This window comes from Rhinoraja longicauda, chromosome 33, assembly GCF_053455715.1.
Source record: "Rhinoraja longicauda isolate Sanriku21f chromosome 33, sRhiLon1.1, whole genome shotgun sequence".
Classification (NCBI taxonomy): domain Eukaryota; kingdom Metazoa; phylum Chordata; class Chondrichthyes; order Rajiformes; family Arhynchobatidae; genus Rhinoraja; species Rhinoraja longicauda.
Window position 1 is genome coordinate 629,246 of NC_135985.1, and position 20,539 is coordinate 649,784.

Consider the following 20,539-nt stretch of genomic DNA (forward strand, 5'->3'; position numbering starts at 1 on the left):
GGCCAGACTCTCCCGGGGGCCGGGCTGTCCCGGGGACCGGACTCTCCCGGGGGCCAGTCTCTCCCATGGCCGGGCTGTCCCGGGGACCGGACTCTCCCGGGGGCCACACTCTCCCGGGGGCCAGACTCTCCCAGGGGCCGGACTCTCCCAGGGGCCAGAATCTCCCAGGGCCGGGCTGTCCCAGGGCCCGGACTCCCCCGGGGGCCAGACTCTCCCAGGGGCCAGACTCCCTCGGGGGCTAGACTCTCCCAGGGGCCAGACTCTCCCGGGGGGCCAGACTCTCCCAGGGCCGGGCTGTCCCGGGGGGCCAGACTCTCCCGGGGCCAGACTCTCTCGGGGCCAGACTCTCCCGGGGGCCAGTCTCTCCCGGGGGCCAGACTCTCCCGGGGGCCAGTCTCTCCCGGGGCCCAGACTCTCCCAGGGGCCAGACTCTCCCGGGGGCCAGACTCTCCCAGGGGCCGGACTCTCCCAGGGGGCCGGACTCTCCCAGGAGGCCGGACTCTCCCGGGGGCCAGTCTCTCCCGGGGGCCAGTCTCTCCCGGGGGCCAGTCTCTCCCGGGGGCCAGACTCTCCCAGGGCCGGGCTGTCCCGGGGCCTGTACTCTCCCAGGGCTGGGCTGTCCCGGGGACCGGACTCTCCCGGGGGCCAGACTCTCCCAGGGGGCCGGACTCTCCCGGGGGCCAGACTCTCCCGGGGGCCAGACTCTCCCGGGGGCCAGTCTCTCCCGGGGGCCAGACTCTCCCGGGGGCCAGACTCTCCCGGGGGCCAGACTCTCCCGGGGGCCAGACTCTCCCGGGGGCCAGACTCTCCCGGGGGCCAGACTCTCCCAGGGGGCCGGACTCTCCCGGGGGCCAGACTCTCCCGGGGGCCAGACTCTCCCGGGGGCCAGTCTCTCCCGGGGGCCAGACTCTCCCGGGGGCCAGACTCTCCCGGGGGCCAGACTCTCCCGGGGGCCAGACTCTCCCGGGGGCCAGACTCTCCCGGGGGCCAGACTCTCCCGGGGGCCAGACTCTCCCGGGGCCCAGACTCTCCCAGGGGCCAGACTCTCCCGGGGGCCAGACTCTCCCGGGGGCCAGACTCTCCCGGGGGCCAGTCTCTCCCGGGGCCCAGACTCTCCCGGGGGCCAGACTCTCCCGGGGGCCAGACTCTCCCGGGGGCCAGACTCTCCCGGGGGCCAGTCTCTCCCGGGGCCCAGACTCTCCCAGGGGCCAGACTCTCACGGGGGCCAGACTCTCCCGGGCTCGCTGCCGGGGCCGGGCTCTCCTGGGTCTCCCCAGGCTGTGGGTAACAAGTGGGTCGGGTCAGCACGGCGTTTTGTAGCCTGAACCAACAGCCGAGCTCTGATCCAGGGTGGATGCATAATTAGAGCAAGCTTTACCGATGGTCGGGTGAGTTGGAGTGGGGTGAGTTTGCTATTGCACTGTGACACTTGTTCCTTCCCAATGACATTCCGTCTGGAAGCACAAGGTTGCTGGATTTTCCCTTTACGCTTCATGTTCATAAGTGATAGGAGCAGAATTAGGCCATTCGGCCCATCAGGTCTATTCCACCATTCAATCATGGCTGATCTATCTTTCCCTCTCAACCCCATTCTCCTGCCTTCTCCCCATAACCCCTGACACCCGCACTGATCAACCCGACAGCCGTACTGATCGATTCATTCCCCGACAGAAGGCAGCAACTACACCAGTATCGTTGGCCAACCCTTGTGAAGAAACTTCTTTAATTGGTATCTGGGTGCCAATCTTTTACTGATAGCTGTCTCACACAGGAGTGGTGATGTCTGCTCTATTGATATGGTTTAGAACTTTACACACTAGTTCACTCCCTCGGTCTCTTCCTCTTTTCTTCATCCAACTGAGTTTATCCTTTCCTGACACATGTACATCATCATCCTTCCTCATCACTTTGCATCTTTAAACATGGTGTGTGAACTTCACAGTGGCTCACTCACATGTGGTTCAGACAGTTTACAAATACGTTAGCACAACAGTTTCAATTCTATCGCCGTGGAAATAAAACCGATTTGCTTTCCTTTATTGATTTATTAACTTGTTCCCACTTTTAATCGATTTAAACCAGCATCTGCATTTCTTTCCTAACCACCTTTAACGACATGTATCTGTCCTCGGCAACCCTTCTATCCTATAACCTTTTGGATTCTCAATTTTCAGATAACATGTGACCTCATTTTACGTGCTAAGATGTAGGTAATGAAATGAAGCATGCCTTTCTGGTCCATTAATTAACTTTGTAAAATCGTGGCAGGTGAGGTTGACTTAAATATTGTGGTCAATTTCCCACCATGAAGCATCCAGAAGCATCAAAGTCCGGCTGCACTTGGTGACACGTTTCCAGTTACCGGTTGAAGGATAAATGGTGAGGGTTGGCGTTGAGACCAAGAAGGGGCCGAGCATGATGGTACTCAATGGCAGAGCAGGCTCCAGCAGCTAATGGCTCCAGCAGCTAATGGCTCCAGCAGCTAATGGCTCCAGCAGCTAATGGCTCCAGCAGCTAATGGCTCCAGCAGCTAATGGCTCCAGCAGCTAATGGTTCCAGCAGCTAATGGCTCCAGCAGCTAATCGACATACTTTAGTTCTTTAGTTTAAAGATTCAGTCCACCAAGTCCGCACCGACCATTGATCCCCGCACATTAACACTATCCTACACACACTAGGGACAAATTACACTTATACCAAGCCAATTAACCTACAAACCTTTACATTCTTAAATAATGACTAGAGCATCATCAGAAATCCCTTGCACAAAAATCAACGGAGCTGGAGGAACTCAGCGGGTCAGGCAGCATCCGTGAGGGGAAGTGATGGTATGGCGAGTCCGAAACTTGTTGGTTGTAGAAGAAGTTTATTGCAGCCGCAATATTCGAATACAGAGTTAAACAACAAGGTAAAGGACAACCATCACAAACTTACTGTCTTCTTCGAAGACTTCGCCGAACTACTATTTCGGGCGCCAAACGCGCACATGACATCGCTGGCCAATCAGCGATGTCGCTCCCTGGACCAATCCCCATGGTCGCGTTCACACGTGACCTCGCTGGCCAATCCGAGGGTTCGACGACCTGGACCATTCTCTATGGTCGCTACATGACCCCCCCCAGAACCCGAGGTGCGGAACCTAGCAGGGAGCCGGATTTCGCGACCATAACGAGTACGGAGAGGGACAGCCTGAACCACAGGAGCCGGAGGTTCCGGACTTGGCGGAACAGCCGGAACGGGAGGTCCTGGAGTAACTACCGGAACGGGGGGTCCTGGAGGAACTGCCGGAACGGGGGGTCCTGGAGGAACTGACGGAACGGGAGGTCCTGGACTGAGCGGAACTAACGGAGGTTGGCCTCTCCTAGGGGTTTGACCGACCAGGACTGGTTGATCCGGATCCAAATGTGCAGGTTTGAGCCGGGACACCGAGACGAGCTCACTCTTGCCGCACATGACTAAGGTGAAGGTAGCCGTTCCCTTACGCAAAACCCGGAACGGCCCTTGATAGACCCTCTGCAACGGGGCGCGATGGGAATCTTTTCGCAGAAAAACGAACTCACAGTCCTTCAGGGAAGGCGGTTCATGTACCATGGGACACCCATGACGTGAAGTCGGAACTGGAGCCAGGGAGCCCACCCGTTCCCGGAGAGATGCTAACACTGATGGGACTGTAGGCAGCTGGTCTGAAGGGTCCGGAAACAGATCTCCGGGTACTCGAAGTGTCGAGCCATATACTAGCTCTGCGGACGACGCACCGAGATCTAGCTTGGGAGCAGTCCGGATGCCCAACAGAACCCAAGGGAGTTGGTCTACCCAGTCCGGGCCTTCAAGCCTTGCACTGAGGGACGCCTTAAGTTGGCGGTGGAACCTTTCTACGAGTCCATTTGCCTGGGGGTGATATGCAGTCGTGGGTTGTAACTTGGACCCGTACAGTTCTGCGAGCGCGGCCCAGAGGGACGAAGTGAACTGTGGCCCTCTGTCAGTGGTAATAACTGCCGGGACCCCGAAACGAGCTACCCAATGAAGGGCCAAAGTCCTAGCACAAGACGCTGACGAAATATCAAACAATGGGAAAGCCTCTGGCCACCGGGTGAACCGATCCACCACCGTGAGGAGGTGGGTGTAGCCCCGGGAGGAAGGCAAAGGCCCGACCAAATCCACGTGGATGTGAAAAAAACGAACTGCTGGGACCTCTAAATCCTGTACGGGGGGCTGGACGTGGCGCTGGACTTTAGCGGTCTGACAGGGAACGCAGGAACGTGCCCACCCCGCTACCTGTTTCCGTAGGCCATGCCAGACAAACCTCGCTGCTACCAAGGCAGAGGTGGAGCGGATGGACGGGTGCGCCAGCCCATGAATGGCATCGAAAACCCGGCGCTGAAGGGAGGGCGGTACTACCGGCCTGGGACGGGGAAGAGAAACATCGCCCCAGACTTTTGTGCCCTCCGACCCACAAGCTACCTGGGCCAACTTCAATCCCGAAGTGGTGGACCGGTAAGCCGAAACGGTATCCGCTAGAAGCTGTGCCTCCGCAAGCTCCTGGGGATCCACTTCGCAGTCCACCGCCGAAATAGGGGGAAAAGCGGGTCTAGACAGGGCGTCAGCAACGGCATTAAGCTTACCCGCGATATGACGGACATCGGTGGTAAATTCGGAGATAGCAGTCAGGTGCCGCTGCTGGCGGGCCGACCATGGGTCAGACAATTTCAAAAAAGCAAATGTTAATGGTTTGTGGTCCGTAAAGGCCACAAATGGGCGGCCCTCGAGGAAGTACCTGAAATGACAAACAGCTAAATAGAGAGCCAGAAGCTCTCGGTCAAATGCGCTATACTTCAGCTCGGCCGAATTTAGTTGACGGCTGAAAAACGCTAAAGGCTGCCAACGGCCACCGACCTGCTGCTCCAGAACCCAGCCCACCGCCACGTCAGAGGCGTCAACCGTCAGGGCCGTGGGGGCGGAGGGGCTCGGATGGACCAACATGGTGGCGTCTGCCAAGGCTGCCTTAGCTGCTGTAAAAGCCGACTCTGCGGTCGGGGACCATATCAACTCTACCGGATTCCCCGCAAGGCATTGGAAAAGCGGGCGCAGGACTCGCGCCGCTGCCGGAACGAATCTATGGTAGAAGTTAACCATGCCTACGAACTCCTGCAGCCCTTTTACTGTGGTGGGCCTGGGAAATGCCCGGATAGCCTCCACCTTCTCAGGCAAAGGGGAGGCGCCGGCAGGGGTAATTCTGTGCCCTAGAAAATCAAGAGCAGGAAGGCCGAATTGACATTTGGAGGGTTGGATAATGAGCCCGTGGTCTTGGAGCCGCTGGAACACGGTCCGCAAGTGGGCCTGGTGTTCCTGCACTGAGGGGCTGGCGACCAGGATGTCGTCTAAATAAATAAACAAAAAGGGTAAACCCCGGCCCACGCGGTCCATCAGTCGCTGGAAAGCCTGTGCCGCGTTCTTTAAACCGAAAGGCATACGCAACCATTCAAACAACCCGAACGGAGTAATCGTTGCAGTTTTCTGTATGTCCTCCGGTCGCACCGGAATCTGATGGTATCCTCGCACCAAATCGATTTTGGAAAACACCACCGCTCCTTCCAGCCCAGATGAAAAGTCCTGTAGGTGCGGTATGGGGTAGCGATCAGCCGTGGTGACAGCATTGAGACGCCGATAATCGCCACATGGTCTCCACCCCCCAGATGCCTTGGAGACCATGTGTAACGGCGAGGCCCACGGGCCTTCCTGAACTCCGCCCGTGCCACCACCAGTTTGTCTGGCGGTAGTCTCCTGGCCCGAGCGAAAACGGGAGGGCCTTCGGTGCGGATGTGATGGACCACGCCGTGCTTGGCCGAAGGCGTGTCAAAACGTTGGATGAGCAGCTCTGGAAACTCTGCCAGAATCTCAACATACGAGTCGGGGGCCGCGACGACGGCCTGGACAGTAGGGCTGGGCGAGGAGGCGATTGTCGGAGCGACGTGCTCATCTTCGGCGGAGGGTCGGAGGTCGTTACCGCGGACATCAGGAACCAGTGAAAAAGCCCAGAGAAAATCTGCGCCCAGGATCGCTTGTTTGACGTCGGCTATGATGAATGGCCATTCGTACGTGCGGAGGCCTAACACAAGGGACATCTTCCGTGTACCGAAAGTGCGAATTGGGCTGCCATTAACCGCGATGAGGGTGGGACCCGTCTTACCCGATCTGGTTTCGAGGTCGGTCGGCGGCACTATACTGACGATGGCTCCCGTGTCCACCAAAAATTCTGTGTCCGTGAATCGATCATGGACATAGAGGCGCCGGTTCTGGCCAATCGTAACTGCCCCTATGTACGATCGGCCGAGGCATTTCCCGCGAAGGTACAAGGCAAACGGCAGTTGCGGGATTCGTTACCCCATCGTAGGTGATAATAGCACCAGCCGCGCTTGTGCGGATCTTTTTGGCGGGCTTTCGGAGAATTGGCGGGAGACGTGGCGCCATCTTGCCGTCGCTGTGGCGTGGTCACTGATGTCGAGACCTTGTTGATCGAACCGCTTGCCTTGTTTTTTGCCGCTATGAGCGCGTCCGCTTTCGCTGCATATGCTTCGGGGTCCTTAAAAGAACAATCCGTGAGCAGCAGTCGGACATCCTCGGGAAGTCTCTCGCGGAATGCCTGTTCGAACATAGGGCAATCCGTATGCTCACCGGCTAGCATCATCATTTCGGACATGAGGACGGAAAGCAGTTGGTCTCCAAGATCCGGTAGGTGCAGAAGTCTTGCCGCACCACCATGCTTATTAAACCCGAAGATTCGCAGTAATACTTTCTTCATGGCCTCGTACTTGTTTTCCGCAGGTGGATTCACGATGAACCGCATCACGCGCTTGGTTGTGTCCGGCGATAGAGCGCTGACGAGGTAGTAGTACATCGTGGATTCGTCCGATATCTTCTTTATATGAAATTGAGCCTCGGTGTGGATAAACCAAGCTTGCGGTGCGTGCGTCCAAAACAACGGAAGGTGAACGCTTGCCGCGCTTAACTCCGGTGTGCCCGGCGCGGTCATCGTCAACGAGGCGTCGGGTTCCTGCTTAGTCGGTGATCGTCCAGATCACGTCGGGGTCACCAATATGGCGAGTCCGAAACTTGTTGGTTGTAGAAGAAGTTTATTGCAGCCGCAATATTCGAAAACAGAGTTAAACAACAAGGTAAAGGACAACCATCACAAACTTACTGTCTTCTTCGAAGACTTCGCCGAACTACTATTTCGGGCGCCAAACGCGCACATGACATCGCTGGCCAATCAGCGATGTCGCTCCCTGGACCAATCCCTATGGTCGCGTTCACACGTGACCTCGCTGGCCAATCCGAGGGTTCGACGACCTGGACCATTCTCTATGGTCGCTACAATGGGCCCATTTCCCTCCACAGAAACTGCCTGGTCTGTCGAGTTCCTCCAGTAGTTTATTTTTGTTCCAGATTCCAGCATCTGCAGTTTCTTGTGCCTCCGGTAGAAATCTCTTGCTTTCGTTGACAAGTACAATGGCTTCTTTTATACCCCATGGGAAGCATAAATTAGGCCTTAACATTCGGTTCAAAACTTTTCTCTTATTAAAGCACCAGAATGTCAACTGGAATGACACGCCCGACTCTAAGTGACCTGAATGCACATCCGACCGACTCATTCGTATAGTGTCACCATTCAGCCAAAGCTGGCCAGAACAAAATGGCACTTTCACATCTGAAACCTTGCTCAAATCATTTGCTTACACAATAGGGAGGTCACTCAACTTAAGAGAAGCACGTGAATTTAATGAGCTTCGCACACACACGTACAGAACAACACTTGCCTTGTGTCACGATTCAGAAAGTTGACTTAAGGAGTTTATAATGTGAATGATTTTGTCCTCAACATGATTTGGACTAGGACTTGTAATATGATATCAATGAGATAGTGCTCAACTATATCAATGGCAGGTTATTATTACCCAGAACCTCTAAAATGGATGTTAGAGCTTTCTGTAATATGGTAAATTAATGCTCAAGAAACTGTCATATCAGTAATGCGTAGGAACTGCAGATGCGGGTTTAAACCGAAGATAGACGCAAAAAGCTGGAGTAACTCAGCGGTCAGGCAGCATCTCTGGAGAGAAGCTTTGGGCCTGAAGAAGGGTCTTGACATCACCTATCCTTTTTTCCAGTGATGCTGCCTGACCCACTGAGTTACTGCGGCGTTTAGTGTCGTATCAGTAAGTTAGTGCAGTGATATGGGTGTGGGAGTCCGCCATCTGAATAGTTTAAAAACAGTTGTATTTACAGACAGAAGTGAGAGTCTGCAGCCTAAATGGAAAACCTTTAAGTTGTATTTGTGTGTGAGTCTCAGGAAGTGAACTAATATATTGTCAGGTAATCCATTTACCTCTTTGCCTTCTGAGGTTTTGCTTACCCTGATTTCATGTCAGGGTGGTGTTATTTTTATGCATCCACAAACTTTCATGGGATTAAGAATGTATATTCTGTTCTAGCCTTGCAGAGTTGAGAGTCTGCACTATTAATTTGACAGATGAAAATCAGAAGAAAGATGATGGAAAAGAAGATGGTGGAAAGGAAGGCACCACCTCGATGCCCTGTGGCTCTGCACAGTCAATGATGTCCTTGATTCCTGCAGACGAGCTGGACAAACTGATAGAGGAAGTGAAGGGTCTGGATGAGGAAGCGTTAAAGGTTAGAACATTAGTGCCGTGGCACAAAGCTAACACTGATCACAGCATGCTGCAACTTTAAGAATAAATGTTCAAATGATTTTGGCAACATAAATGATGAGCTACAAATCATGGTCTAATCTGGAGGTTCCATGTTGAAGGGCTGTACAATTGGTCATAACTTTTAAAAAGAATCTTGTTTTGGTAGCGGTGAACATCATTGGTAAATACACGCAGTCTAAAATCTTCCTTGAATTTCTCTTCACTTTGCAGCAATTAGATGACCTCCATGTTGTGATCCTGCACAAAGAAGCAGGGTCTGGTTTGGGATTCAGCATTGGTGGAGGTGTGGACCTTGAGAGCAAAGTGACCACAGTGAGTACTGCCAGTGAAGTGAGTCGCTCCCCATGAAGTGGATCATGCGCGGTGAATTATATCCAGGAGCCTTCCGTCTGGCATGGAGATCCCATCACAGTGTCTGTGTTCAGCTAATCTCCACTGGTGGGTTGCCTCACTTTGATTGGGCTTCTTACACTGGTCTGCTGATAATAGAATAAAAAAGACCAGCAGATGCTGGTTTACAGGAGTTGGGACATTGTTACACTTAACAAGACTTGCTTAAGCTGCACTTGGAGTATTGTAGCAACAAGGAACTGCAGATGCTGGTTTACCAAAGATAGACACAAAGTGCTGGAGTATCTCAGCAGGACAGACAGTATCTCTGGAGAACATGGATAGGTGACGTTTCACAGAGAGCTGGAGTAACTCAGTGGGTCAGGCAGCATCTGTGGAGAACATGGATAGGTGACGTTTCACAGAGTGCTGGAGTAACTCAGAGGGTCAGGCAGCATCTGTGGAGAACATGGATAGGTGACGTTTCACAGAGCGCTGGAGTAACTCAGCGGGTCAGGCAGCATCTGTGGAGAACATGGATAGATGACGTTTCACAGAGCGCTGGAGTAACTCAGCGGGTCAGGCAGCATCTGTGGAGAACATGGATAGGTGATGTTTCACAGAGTGCTGGAGTAACTCAGCGGGTCAGGCAGCATCTCTGGAGAATATGGATAATGTGGCGTTGTGGGTCGGGATCCTTCTTCATTTATACACAATTCATCACTCCATTACTGCAGCATTCTGTGTCTATCACTGGTCTGCTGATTGGTAGTAGCTCATTCCAGGAACCCATCACCACATGTGGGAAATGTTGGCCGTCAGGTTCCTATTAAATCATTCCATTCTTATTTATCTCTTCTAGTTCTTGATTCCCCAACTCTGGGGGGAAAAGACTCAGAGCATTCACCCTATCTATTCCCCTCATGAACCTATACACCTCTATAAGTTCAGACTGACTCCTGCGCTCCAAGAAATAAAGTCCTAGGCTGCCCACTAGGTCAAGTCCTGGCAACATCCTCAAATCTTCTCTGCACCTGTTCCAGCTTAATCTTTCCTATAGCAGTGACCAAAACTGAACACAATACTCGAAGAAAGACATAAAATACTGGAGTGACGCAGTGAGTTCTGGTCATGTTCTCCAGCGATGCCGCCTGACCCGCTGAGTTACTCCAGCACTCTGTGAAACATCACCTATCCATGTTCTCCACAGACGCTGCCTGACCCGCTGAGTTACTCCAGCAATTTATGGATGTCTTTGGTAAAACAGCATCTGCAGTTCCTTGCTCATACAATAGTCTAGGTGCAGCCTCACCAGGTTTTGTATGGATATAACCATGTCCCAACTCAATGCCCTGATTGATAAAGGCCTGCTTGCCAAACGCCTCCTTCACCACCCCATCTATCTGCAATGCCACTTTCAGGGAATTGATAAATTGCATGTTATTTTAGTGGTTGTAGGTATTGTTGGTGGTTTTCTGCAGGTACTTTGAGATGACTGAGTGGGACACTCGAGTTGAATGTGGTCCTTTAGGATCAACAGTTAAGATGATATAGTAGTGGCTGATGATCAGGTCACGAGGTTGGCGTGTTTGTGGAACGTGCACACACTGCAGCAGATGATTTGTAGAAGCAGGAGCCAGTATTCGGAGGAGGAGGACTGAGACTTTAATCATTGATGTTCAATGTCTCCTTTCCTCCAACACCAGGTTCACAGGGTGTTTCCAAATGGACTGGCCGCCCAGGAAGGAACAATTGAAAAAGGCAATGAGATTTTGTCGATCAATGGGCAGTCATTGAAAGGCACGACTCACTCTGAGGCGCTGGCGATCCTGCGCCAATCAAGGCTGCCCGAGCAAGCGGTCATTGTGGTGCACAAGGTCAACGAGAGTGGAAGCACACACAGCAATGCAGTAGCATGCTCTTCAGCGGAGAACCCTGCAAGTTCAGGTAGAGATCATTTCATCAACTATTCCTTTGCAAACAAACATGAACGTACAACTCACCCTGGATTAGTAATACCACTGATTTTGTTTTTTAACCATGCTGTTTAGGCAATGGGTCTCTATGATAAACACAAAGTGCTGGAGTAACTCAGCAGGACAGGTAGCATCTCTGGAGAGAAGGAATAGGTGATGTTTTGGGTCAAGACCCTTCTTCAGACCCGACTCGTCTCGACCCAAAACGTCACCCATTCCTTCTCTCCAGAGGTGCTGCCTGTCCCGCTGAGTTACTCCAGCATTTTGTATTTATCTTCGGTTAAAACCAGCACCCTGCAGTTCCTTCCTACACAATAGGACTCTGTGAATGACATGGTGAGACTAGGAGGTTTAACTATTGAGCATGACTAATGTGAGCAGGAATAAATCTGTGCACCTCAAATACAAACCATGGGTCCAAATACAAGTTCTTTGCACAAAGAATTTATGCAAACAATCGAGGATACAGGTGTTGTATTAATGAAAGTCTATTACTGGAAAATGTTTTTAAGTGGGATTTTGTAGAACCAAAAGGTTGTGGGTGAAAAGTATTACAGTCGGGTGGTAGAGCGTATTCCTGAGTGGAATGTTGTGTAGAATGTGTGTGGATAGAGGAAGATCTGTGTGTCTGAATATTCTGAATATTCAGGGGTACACAACGTATAGAAAAGACAGACAGGTGGGCAGAGGGGGTGGGGTTGCTCTGATGGTAAGGAATGATATTCATTCCCTTGCAAGGGGTGACATAGAATCAGGAGATGTTGAATCAGTATGGATAGAAATGAGAAATTGTAAGGGTAAAAAGACCCTAATGGGAGTTATCTATAGGCCCCCAAACAGTAGCCTCGACTTGGGGTGCAAGTTAAATCAGGAGATAAAATTGGCGTGTCAAAAATGTAATGCTACGGTGGTTATGGGAGATTTCAACATGCAGGTAGACTGGGAAAATCAGGTTGGAAATGGACCCCAGGAAAGAGAGTTTGTAGAGTGCCTTCGAGATGGATTCTTAGAACAGCTTGTACTGGAGCCTACCAGGGAGAAGGCAATTCTGGATTTAGTGTTGTGTAATGATCCTGATCTGATAAGGGGACTAGAGGTAAAAGAGCCATTAGGAGGCAGTGATCACAACATGATAAGTTTTACTCTGCAAATGGAAAGGCAGAAGGGAAAATCGGAAGTGTCGGTATTGCAGTATAGCAAAGGGGATTACAGAGGCATGAGGCGGGAGCTGGCCAAAATTGATTGGAAGGAGGCCCTAGCAGGGAAGACGGTAGAACAGCAATGGCAGGTATTCCTGGGAATAATGCAGAGGTTGCAGGATCAATTTATTCCAAAGAGGTGGAAAGACTCTAAGGGGAGTAAGAGACACCTGTGGCTGACAAGGGAAGTCAGGGACAGCATAAAAATTAAGGAGAGGAAGTATAACATAGCAAAGAAGAGTGGGAAGACAGAGGATTGGGACTCTTTTAAAGAGCAACAAAAGTTAACTAAAAAGGCAATACGAGGAGAAAAGATGAGGTACGAGGGTAAACTAGCCAATAATATAAAGGAGGATAGCAAAAGTTTTTTTAGGTACGTGAAGAGGAAAAAAATAGTCAAGGCAAATGTGGGTCCCTTGAAGACAGAAGCAGGGGAATTTATTATGGGGAACAAAGAAATGGCAGACGAGTTAAACCGTTACTTTGGATCTGTCTTCACTGAGGAAGATACACACAATCTCCCAAATGTTCTAGGGGCTGGAGAACCTAGGGTGATGGAGGAACTGAAGGAAATCCACATTAGGCAGGAAATGGTTTTGGGTAGACTGATGGGACTGAAGGCTGATAAATCCCCAGGGCCTGATGGTCTGCATCCCAGAGTACTTAAGGAGGTGGCTCTAGAAATAGTGGAAGCATTGGAGATCATTTTTCAATGTTCTATAGATTCAGGATCAGTTCCTGTGGATTGGAGAATAGCAAATGTTATCCCACTTTTTAAGAAAGGAGGGAGAGAGAAAACGGGTAATTATAGACCAGTTAGTCTGGCATCAGTGGTGGGGAAAATGCTGGAGTCAATTATAAAAGACGAAATTGCTGAGCATTTGGATAGCAGTAACGGGATCGTTCCGAGTCAGCATGGATTTACGAAGGGGAAATCATGCTTGACAAATCTACTGGATTTTTTTGAGGATGTAACTAGGAAAATTGACAAGGGAGAGTCAGTGGATGTGGTGTACCTCGACTTTCAGAAAGCCTTCGACAAGGTCCCACATAGGAGATTAGTGGGCAAAATTAGGGCACATGGTATTGGGGGTAGGGTACTGACATGGATAGAAAATTGGTTAACAGACAGAAAGCAAAGAGTGGGGATAAATGGGTCCCTTTCGGAATGGCAGGCAGTGACCAGTGGGGTACCGCAAGGTTCGGTGCTGGGACCCCAGCTATTTACGATATACATTAATGACTTAGACGAAGGGATTAAAAGTACCATTAGCAAATTTGCAGATGATACTAAGTTGGGGGGTAGTGTGAATTGTGAGGAAGATGCAATAAGGCTGCAGGGTGACCTGGACAGGTTGTGTGAGTGGGCGGATACATGGCAGATGCAGTTTAATGTAGATAAGTGTGAGGTTATTCACTTTGGAAGTAAGAATAGAAAGGCAGATTATTATCTGAATGGTGTCAAGTTAGGAGGAGGGGGCGTTCAACGAGATCTGGGTGTCCTAGTGCATCAGTCAATGAAAGGAAGCATGCAGGTTCAGCAGGCAGTGAAGAAAGCCAATGGAATGTTGGCCTTCGTAACAAGAGGAGTTGAGTATAGGAGCAAAGAGGTCCTTCTACAGTTGTACCGGGCCCTGGTGAGACCGCACCTGGAGTACTGTGTGCAGTTTTGGTCTCCAAATTTGAGGAAGGATATTCTTGCTATGGAGGGCGTGCAGCGTAGGTTCACTAGATTAATTCCCGGAATGGCGGGACTGTCGTATGTTGAAAGGCTGGAGCGATTGGGCTTGTATACACTGGAATTTAGAAGGATGAGGGGGGATCTTATTGAAACATATAAGATAATTAGGGGATTGGACACATTAGAGGCAGATAACATGTTCCCAATGTTGGGGGAGTCCAGAACAAGGGGCCACAGTTTGAGAATAAGGGGTAGGCCATTTAGAACGGAGATGAGGAAGAACTTTTTCAGTCAGAGGGTGGTGAAGGTGTGGAATTCTCTGCCTCAGAAGGCAGTGGAGGCCAGTTCGTTGGATGCTTTCAAGAGAGAGCTGGATAGAGCTCTTAAGGATAGCGGAGTGAGGGGGTATGGGGAGAAGGCAGGAACGGGGTACTGATTGATAGTGATCAGCCATGATCGCATTGAATGGCGGTGCTGGCTCGAAGGGCTGAATGGCCTACTCCTGCACCTATTGTCTATTGTCTATTGTCTATTGTCTACCAACAAACTATCATTCTCATTAACCTCGTCACACGTCAGAATCAGAATAGCCTTTATTGTCATCCAAAAAAACAAGTCTTTTGGACGAAATTCCGTCACCCACAGTCCAACAATAAGAGCAATAAAAATAAGCAATAACACACAATCACAAACCAACACAAAACAAAAAAAAGAAACATCCATCACAGTGAGTCTCCTCTAGTCACCTCCTTACTGTGATGGAAGGCCAGAATGTATTATCTCTTCCCCTGCCGTCTTCTCCCGTTGGGGGGGATACATGCGTCTGTTTACATACACTGGGGGGATACATGCCTCTCTGTCTGCATACACTGGGGGGATACGTGCCTCTCTGTTTACATACACTGGGGGGATACGTGCCTCTGTTTACATACACTGGGGGGATACGTGCCTCTCTGTTTACATACACTGGGGGGATACGTGCCTCTCTGTGTACATACACTGGGGGGATACGTGCCTGTTTATTTTGCACCACGTGGATAACTGGTAGAGTTGCTAACCAGGTATTGGTGTTTTTTGCAACAGAAGATAACCTGGACACTTTCACGCTGACACTTGAGAAGAGTGCCGCGGGAGTTGGCTTCAGTCTGGAAGGAGGAAAGGGCTCCATTCATGGAGATAAACCACTGATTATCAACCGGATTTTTAAAGGTAAGCAGAATGAACAGATTTATTTATTCAAGTCAGGCTACATTATACAAACAATCCCGCTCAGCATGTCTGGAGAAACAGGTGACGAGGACAGATGGGTTAGACCTGCACCCAATCACCCAAAACTGGGGTTTTGTTCTACACTTAGCTCTCCAGTTGCCGCCCACACGCCTTCTGCGGCAGGTGCCATGGGCAAGTTCCAGAGAACATCAGCTGCTTGGCCACGCTGGGGTGGGAGCGGCCTGACGTTGGCTCAGCAGTGGTTTGGAAGGGAAGGAGTGTGCAGAGCGCGGTGCGTGGGGGTGTGGGGCTGGGGCCATGGTGCATGGGGCTGTGGTGCCTGGGTGCGCGGTCCTGCCTGTGACAGCAGAGCATCCCTTGTCTGGAGTGTACCTGGTCTGGAGTGTACCTGGTCTGGAGTGTACCTGGTCTGGAGAGTACCTGGTCTGGAGCGTACCTGGTCTGGAGTGTACCTGGTCTGGGGTGTACCTGGTCTGGGGTGTACCTGGCTCAGACATCTTGTATTGTGTTTTATGTGGGGGTCTGGGGATTGTGCTCAGAAACTGTCTAAATTGTTTAAAATCATTCTGCAATTTAGGGGGTTCTGTGCAAAGTATTTTCATTCAGGAAGAGAGGAACACAGTCTCTTGCCCAGAGTAGGTGAATCGAGGACCAGAGGACATAGATTGAAGGTGAAGGGGAAAAGATTTAATAGGAATCTGAGGGGTAACTTTTCACACATGCTTGACAAATCTACTGGAATTTTTTGAGGATGTAACTAGGAAAATTGACAAGGGAGAGTCAGTGGATGTGGTGTACCTCGACTTTCAGAAAGCCTTCGACAAGGTCCCACATAGGAGATTAGTGGGCAAAATTAGGGCACATGGTATTGGGGGTAGGGTACTGACATGGATAGAAAATTGGTTAACAGACAGAAAGCAAAGAGTGGGGATAAATGGGTCCCTTTCGGAATGGCAGGCAGTGACCAGTGGGGTACCGCAAGGTTCGGTGCTGGGACCCCAGCTATTTACGATATACATTAATGACTTAGACGAAGGGATTAAAAGTACCATTAGCAAATTTGCAGATGATACTAAGTTGGGGGGTAGTGTGAATTGTGAGGAAGATGCAATAAGGCTGCAGGGTGACCTGGACAGGTTGTGTGAGTGGGCGGATACATGGCAGATGCAGTTTAATGTAGATAAGTGTGAGGTTATTCACTTTGGAAGTAAGAATAGAAAGGCAGATTATTATCTGAATGGTGTCAAGTTAGGAGGAGGGGGAGTTCAACGAGATCTGGGTGTCCTAGTGCATCAGTCAATGAAAGGAAGCATGCAGGTTCAGCAGGCAGTGAAGAAAGCCAATGGAATGTTGGCCTTCGTAACAAGAGGAGTTGAGTATAGGAGCAAAGAGGTCCTTCTACAGTTGTACCGGGCCCTGGTGAGACCGCACCTGGAGTACTGTGTGCAGTTTTGGTCTCCAAATTTGAGGAAGGATATTCTTGCTATGGAGGGCGTGCAGCGTAGGTTCACTAGATTAATTCCCGGAATGGCGGGACTGTCGTATGTTGAAAGGCTGGAGCGATTGGGCTTGTATACACTGGAATTTAGAAGGATGAGGGGGGATCTTATTGAAACATATAAGATAATTAGGGGATTGGACACATTAGAGGCAGATAACATGTTCCCAATGTTGGGGGAGTCCAGAACAAGGGGCCACAGTTTGAGAATAAGGGGTAGGCCATTTAGAACGGAGATGAGGAAGAACTTTTTCAGTCAGAGGGTGGTGAAGGTGTGGAATTCTCTGCCTCAGAAGGCAGTGGAGGCCAGTTCGTTGGATGCTTTCAAGAGAGAGCTGGATAGAGCTCTTAAGGATAGCGGAGTGAGGGGGTATGGGGAGAAGGCAGGAACGGGGTACTGATTGATAGTGATCAGCCATGATCGCATTGAATGGCGGTGCTGGCTCGAAGGGCTGAATGGCCTACTCCTGCACCTATTGTCTATTGTCTATTGTCTATAAAGGGTGGTGGGTGTAGGGAGCAAGCTGCCAGAGGAGGTGGTTGAGGCAGGGACTATCCCAACATTTAAGAAGTTAGACAGGCACATGGATAAGACAGGTTTGGAGGGATATGGACCAAATGCTGGCAAATGGGACCAATGTAGATGGGACTTGTTGGGCCGAAGGGCCTGTTTCCACACTGCATCACTCTATGACTCTCTAGTCCCGTGGCTTAGCTGGATGGCAGGGGGCCAGTGAGAACTGGCCGTGTGTGTACCGATCCCCAATCTGTGGCCTGACACTATTGGTAAAATAGTTGCCTCAGACTCCTGGGTTTTACATTGTTGAATGTTAAATATTCGTTTGGAGATGCAGTGATAATTTTCTTATTGTTTCTTTCTCTTTAACAGGAGGAGCTGTCGAACAGAACAACATTATCCAGCCTGGAGATGAATTGCTCCAGGTAAACAGCACCACCTTCCAAGGTCTCAGCCGCTTTGGGGCTTGGAATATCATCAAGTCCCTGCCAGATGGGCCCTGCACTGTAGTAATCAGGAGGAGAGGACCTGTGCCGAACACAGACAAAGGCACGGACATGTCACACGATGCTGAACAAAGCTGCTGATCATCAACCAAGGACCGACTAACTTCAGTGCAATGCCATTTCTCCCACATCATTCAATTAAAATAGAACGTGGGTGCAATAGTAATGCTCATTGGGATGCCTAACAGCAGAAGGAAGCAGTAAACCTGAAACTGGCTTTGCCTGGAATTAGTTGGGATTTTATCTGTCAGGCAATTCTATCCCCTCAATATCAGTTCCTGGAAACAATGTTCTTACTTTAATCTAAAGATCTACATAACATCCACACTTCCATCTTTGATACCTGAATCCCAAATGAAATGTTTTATTCCTCAGCCTCTCCCTACTAAACCTGGCCGTTTCCATTGGCTCCATCTCTGCTCTATCTATTAACTCCACAATATGCTGGTTTGTTCAGATATGGTGTTGACCATTCAGCCCTAATTACTGGACAAGTCCTCCCCTGATCCACAGAAGTGCTTATATTGCAGAATATGTGTTGCAATATTAACTTCACCCATGCCCCCCTTCTTCAACCAGCCTCCGCTGTACAGCATCTCTTCTCCCCAAGCTCCCAATGGCTTGCTTTATAGAACATGGAGCAGCACTGGAACCGGCCAGTGTCTGTGCCACAGTTATCTCAAAGATTGAGGTGATTTTGTCTGCAGCTTTCCTCTTCCTCAACCCCACCGGGCTGGATTTCTAACTACCAGTCACTCTTCATCCAGTTTCCCTCTCACCACCAAGCCCTATTCCTTTAACCTTCAAAATAAACTGGAACTGAAACAAAATGCTGAGAAAAGTCAACCATATCAATGTGTGTAAAAAGTACAAAGTTCTTTGTTGATCTGAAACTCACTTGTTTACAAGTTGACAGTGTTTGTTTTGCAGAGGTTATCTGACATCTGACTGCCTTGTTTTGTACTCCATTCCCTTTGCTTTTGCACATTGTTAGAGCTTTGATGCATTAAAAATTACGACTGTGATTAATGTTTGTAAAATGGTGCATTTCTGTCATTTTTATGTAATCTTGCTCAGGGCAGTGCACTGTAGTTTATAAATCCGTAAATCATTGTAGTAGAATTAGGCCATTTGGCCCATCAAGTCTACATCACCATTCAATCACGGCTGATCCATTTTTCTTTCTCAACCCAATTCTCCTGCCTTCTCCCCATAACCCCTGACACCTGTACTAATCAAGTATCTGTCCATCTCTGCCTTAGAAATACCCAATGGCCTCCACAACTGTTTGTGGCAATGAATTCCACAGATTCACCACCCTCTGACTAATGAAATTCCTCCTCATCTTTCTAAAGGTACGTCCTTTTATTCTGAGGCTGTGCCCTCTGGTCCTAGACTCTCCCACTGGTGAAAACATCCTCTCCACATCCACTCTATCCAAGTCATCTTCTAAACTCCAGCGAGTACAGGCCCAGAGACGTCATAAGCTCATCGTACATAGTAGTTGTCTCTTTAGCTGTAGTACAATTTAAAAAAGTCGTTCATTCTGATTTCTGTGGAGAATTTATCATCCAAACACACTCAGAATGATGGAGCCATGGAGCATAGATCTGGAATAGGGTTAAAGCCCCTGCACCATCACAGGATAACAACTTAACAAAACAATGTCTTGCATTTCTATAGCACCTTAAACAATCTGAAAACATTCAAATGTACCTTACAACCAACTAAATACCTTAACGTTTAACCACTGCTAAAACGTAGGAAAAACAGCAGCTAATTTGTATTCAAAGTTCTCACATGTGGTTGGAAATACTGTCCTTGGGATTTTTTACACAGAGAGCAGATGGAATCTCTATTTAATGTAACATTCCAAACACAGCACTACCTCATCACCAGAGTGGAATGACAGCCTCGATTATGTGCGCAAGTCTCCAGTGGGACAAACCTTCTGGCTACAAGTGCTACTGCTGAGCCAAGACTGATCCGTGATTAATGCAAGACTTTCATAAACACTAGCAGCACTTTTAACCACAGCCACAGCTTCCTCGGTTTGTAGTCTATTAGCTTAGTGAAGTTCAGGCAAATTAAAAACTCAATATAAAATTGAGTTTTTATTGGGGAAAAGGAAAAAGTAGGATCCCTCCAAACCTGTCCTATCCATGATTGGAAGTACATTTAGAAACAGTGCCTCAGATGTACAAAATAAAGTGTATTTTTACCATAAAACATCAGAGCAGAATGAGGCCACTCAGCCCATCGAGTCTATTCCTCCATTCAATCATGGCTAATCTTTCTCAACCCCATTCTCCTGCTTTCTCCCATAACCCTTGGCTCCCTTACTAATCACTCTCTGCTTTGAAAGTACCCCATGTCAGCCTCCACTGGAGAGTTCAGTGCACCACAGAAGTTTCAAGAGGGACGTACCTCATCACACTTTCAATCTTTTCTAAAAAATGAAAATGAAATAGCACCTTCCATGTGACTGTAAAACAATAACTGCAACAATGCTGCAACGTCTTAATAGTCACTGATCTAAAGTAAAAATCTATATAGGAAACAAACTTAAAGCCATCTATATTCAAAATATGGAAATTGTGACGGATCCAAGATCATTCCACTTACAAATTGTATCGCCCATTTGCCAGTGCAAGTCGAGCAGACCCAGTGTTGAGCAGACCCAGTGTTGAGCAGACCCAGTGACCCAGTGTTGAGCAGACCCAGTGTTGAGCCCACCCAGTGTTGAGCAGACCCAGTGACCCAGTGTTGAGCAGACCCAGTGACCCAGTGTTGAGCAGACCCAGTGTTGAGCCCACCCAGTGTTGAGCAGACCCAGTGACCCAGTGTTGAGCAGACCCCGCTCTGGGAAGCTGC

General features: G+C 49.6%; 1 protein-coding gene across 6 annotated transcripts in view; it reads left to right on the plus strand.

The window, feature by feature from the left end:
• The window catches only part of il16 (interleukin 16), a 73,252-nt gene extending 54,568 nt beyond the window's left edge, over positions 1–18,684 (plus strand). For all 6 annotated transcript variants that reach the window (XM_078427068.1, XM_078427069.1, XM_078427066.1 and 3 more), the window contains exons 15-19: positions 8,489–8,687; positions 8,939–9,040; positions 10,765–11,005; positions 14,998–15,123; positions 17,532–18,684. In XM_078427068.1, coding sequence (XP_078283194.1) covers positions 8,489–8,687; positions 8,939–9,040; positions 10,765–11,005; positions 14,998–15,123; positions 17,532–17,746 — 883 coding nt within the window. In that variant the 3' untranslated portion in view covers positions 17,747–18,684. The remainder of the gene's footprint in view (positions 1–8,488; positions 8,688–8,938; positions 9,041–10,764; positions 11,006–14,997; positions 15,124–17,531) is intronic.
• The last annotated feature ends 1,855 nt before the right edge of the window (positions 18,685–20,539 follow it).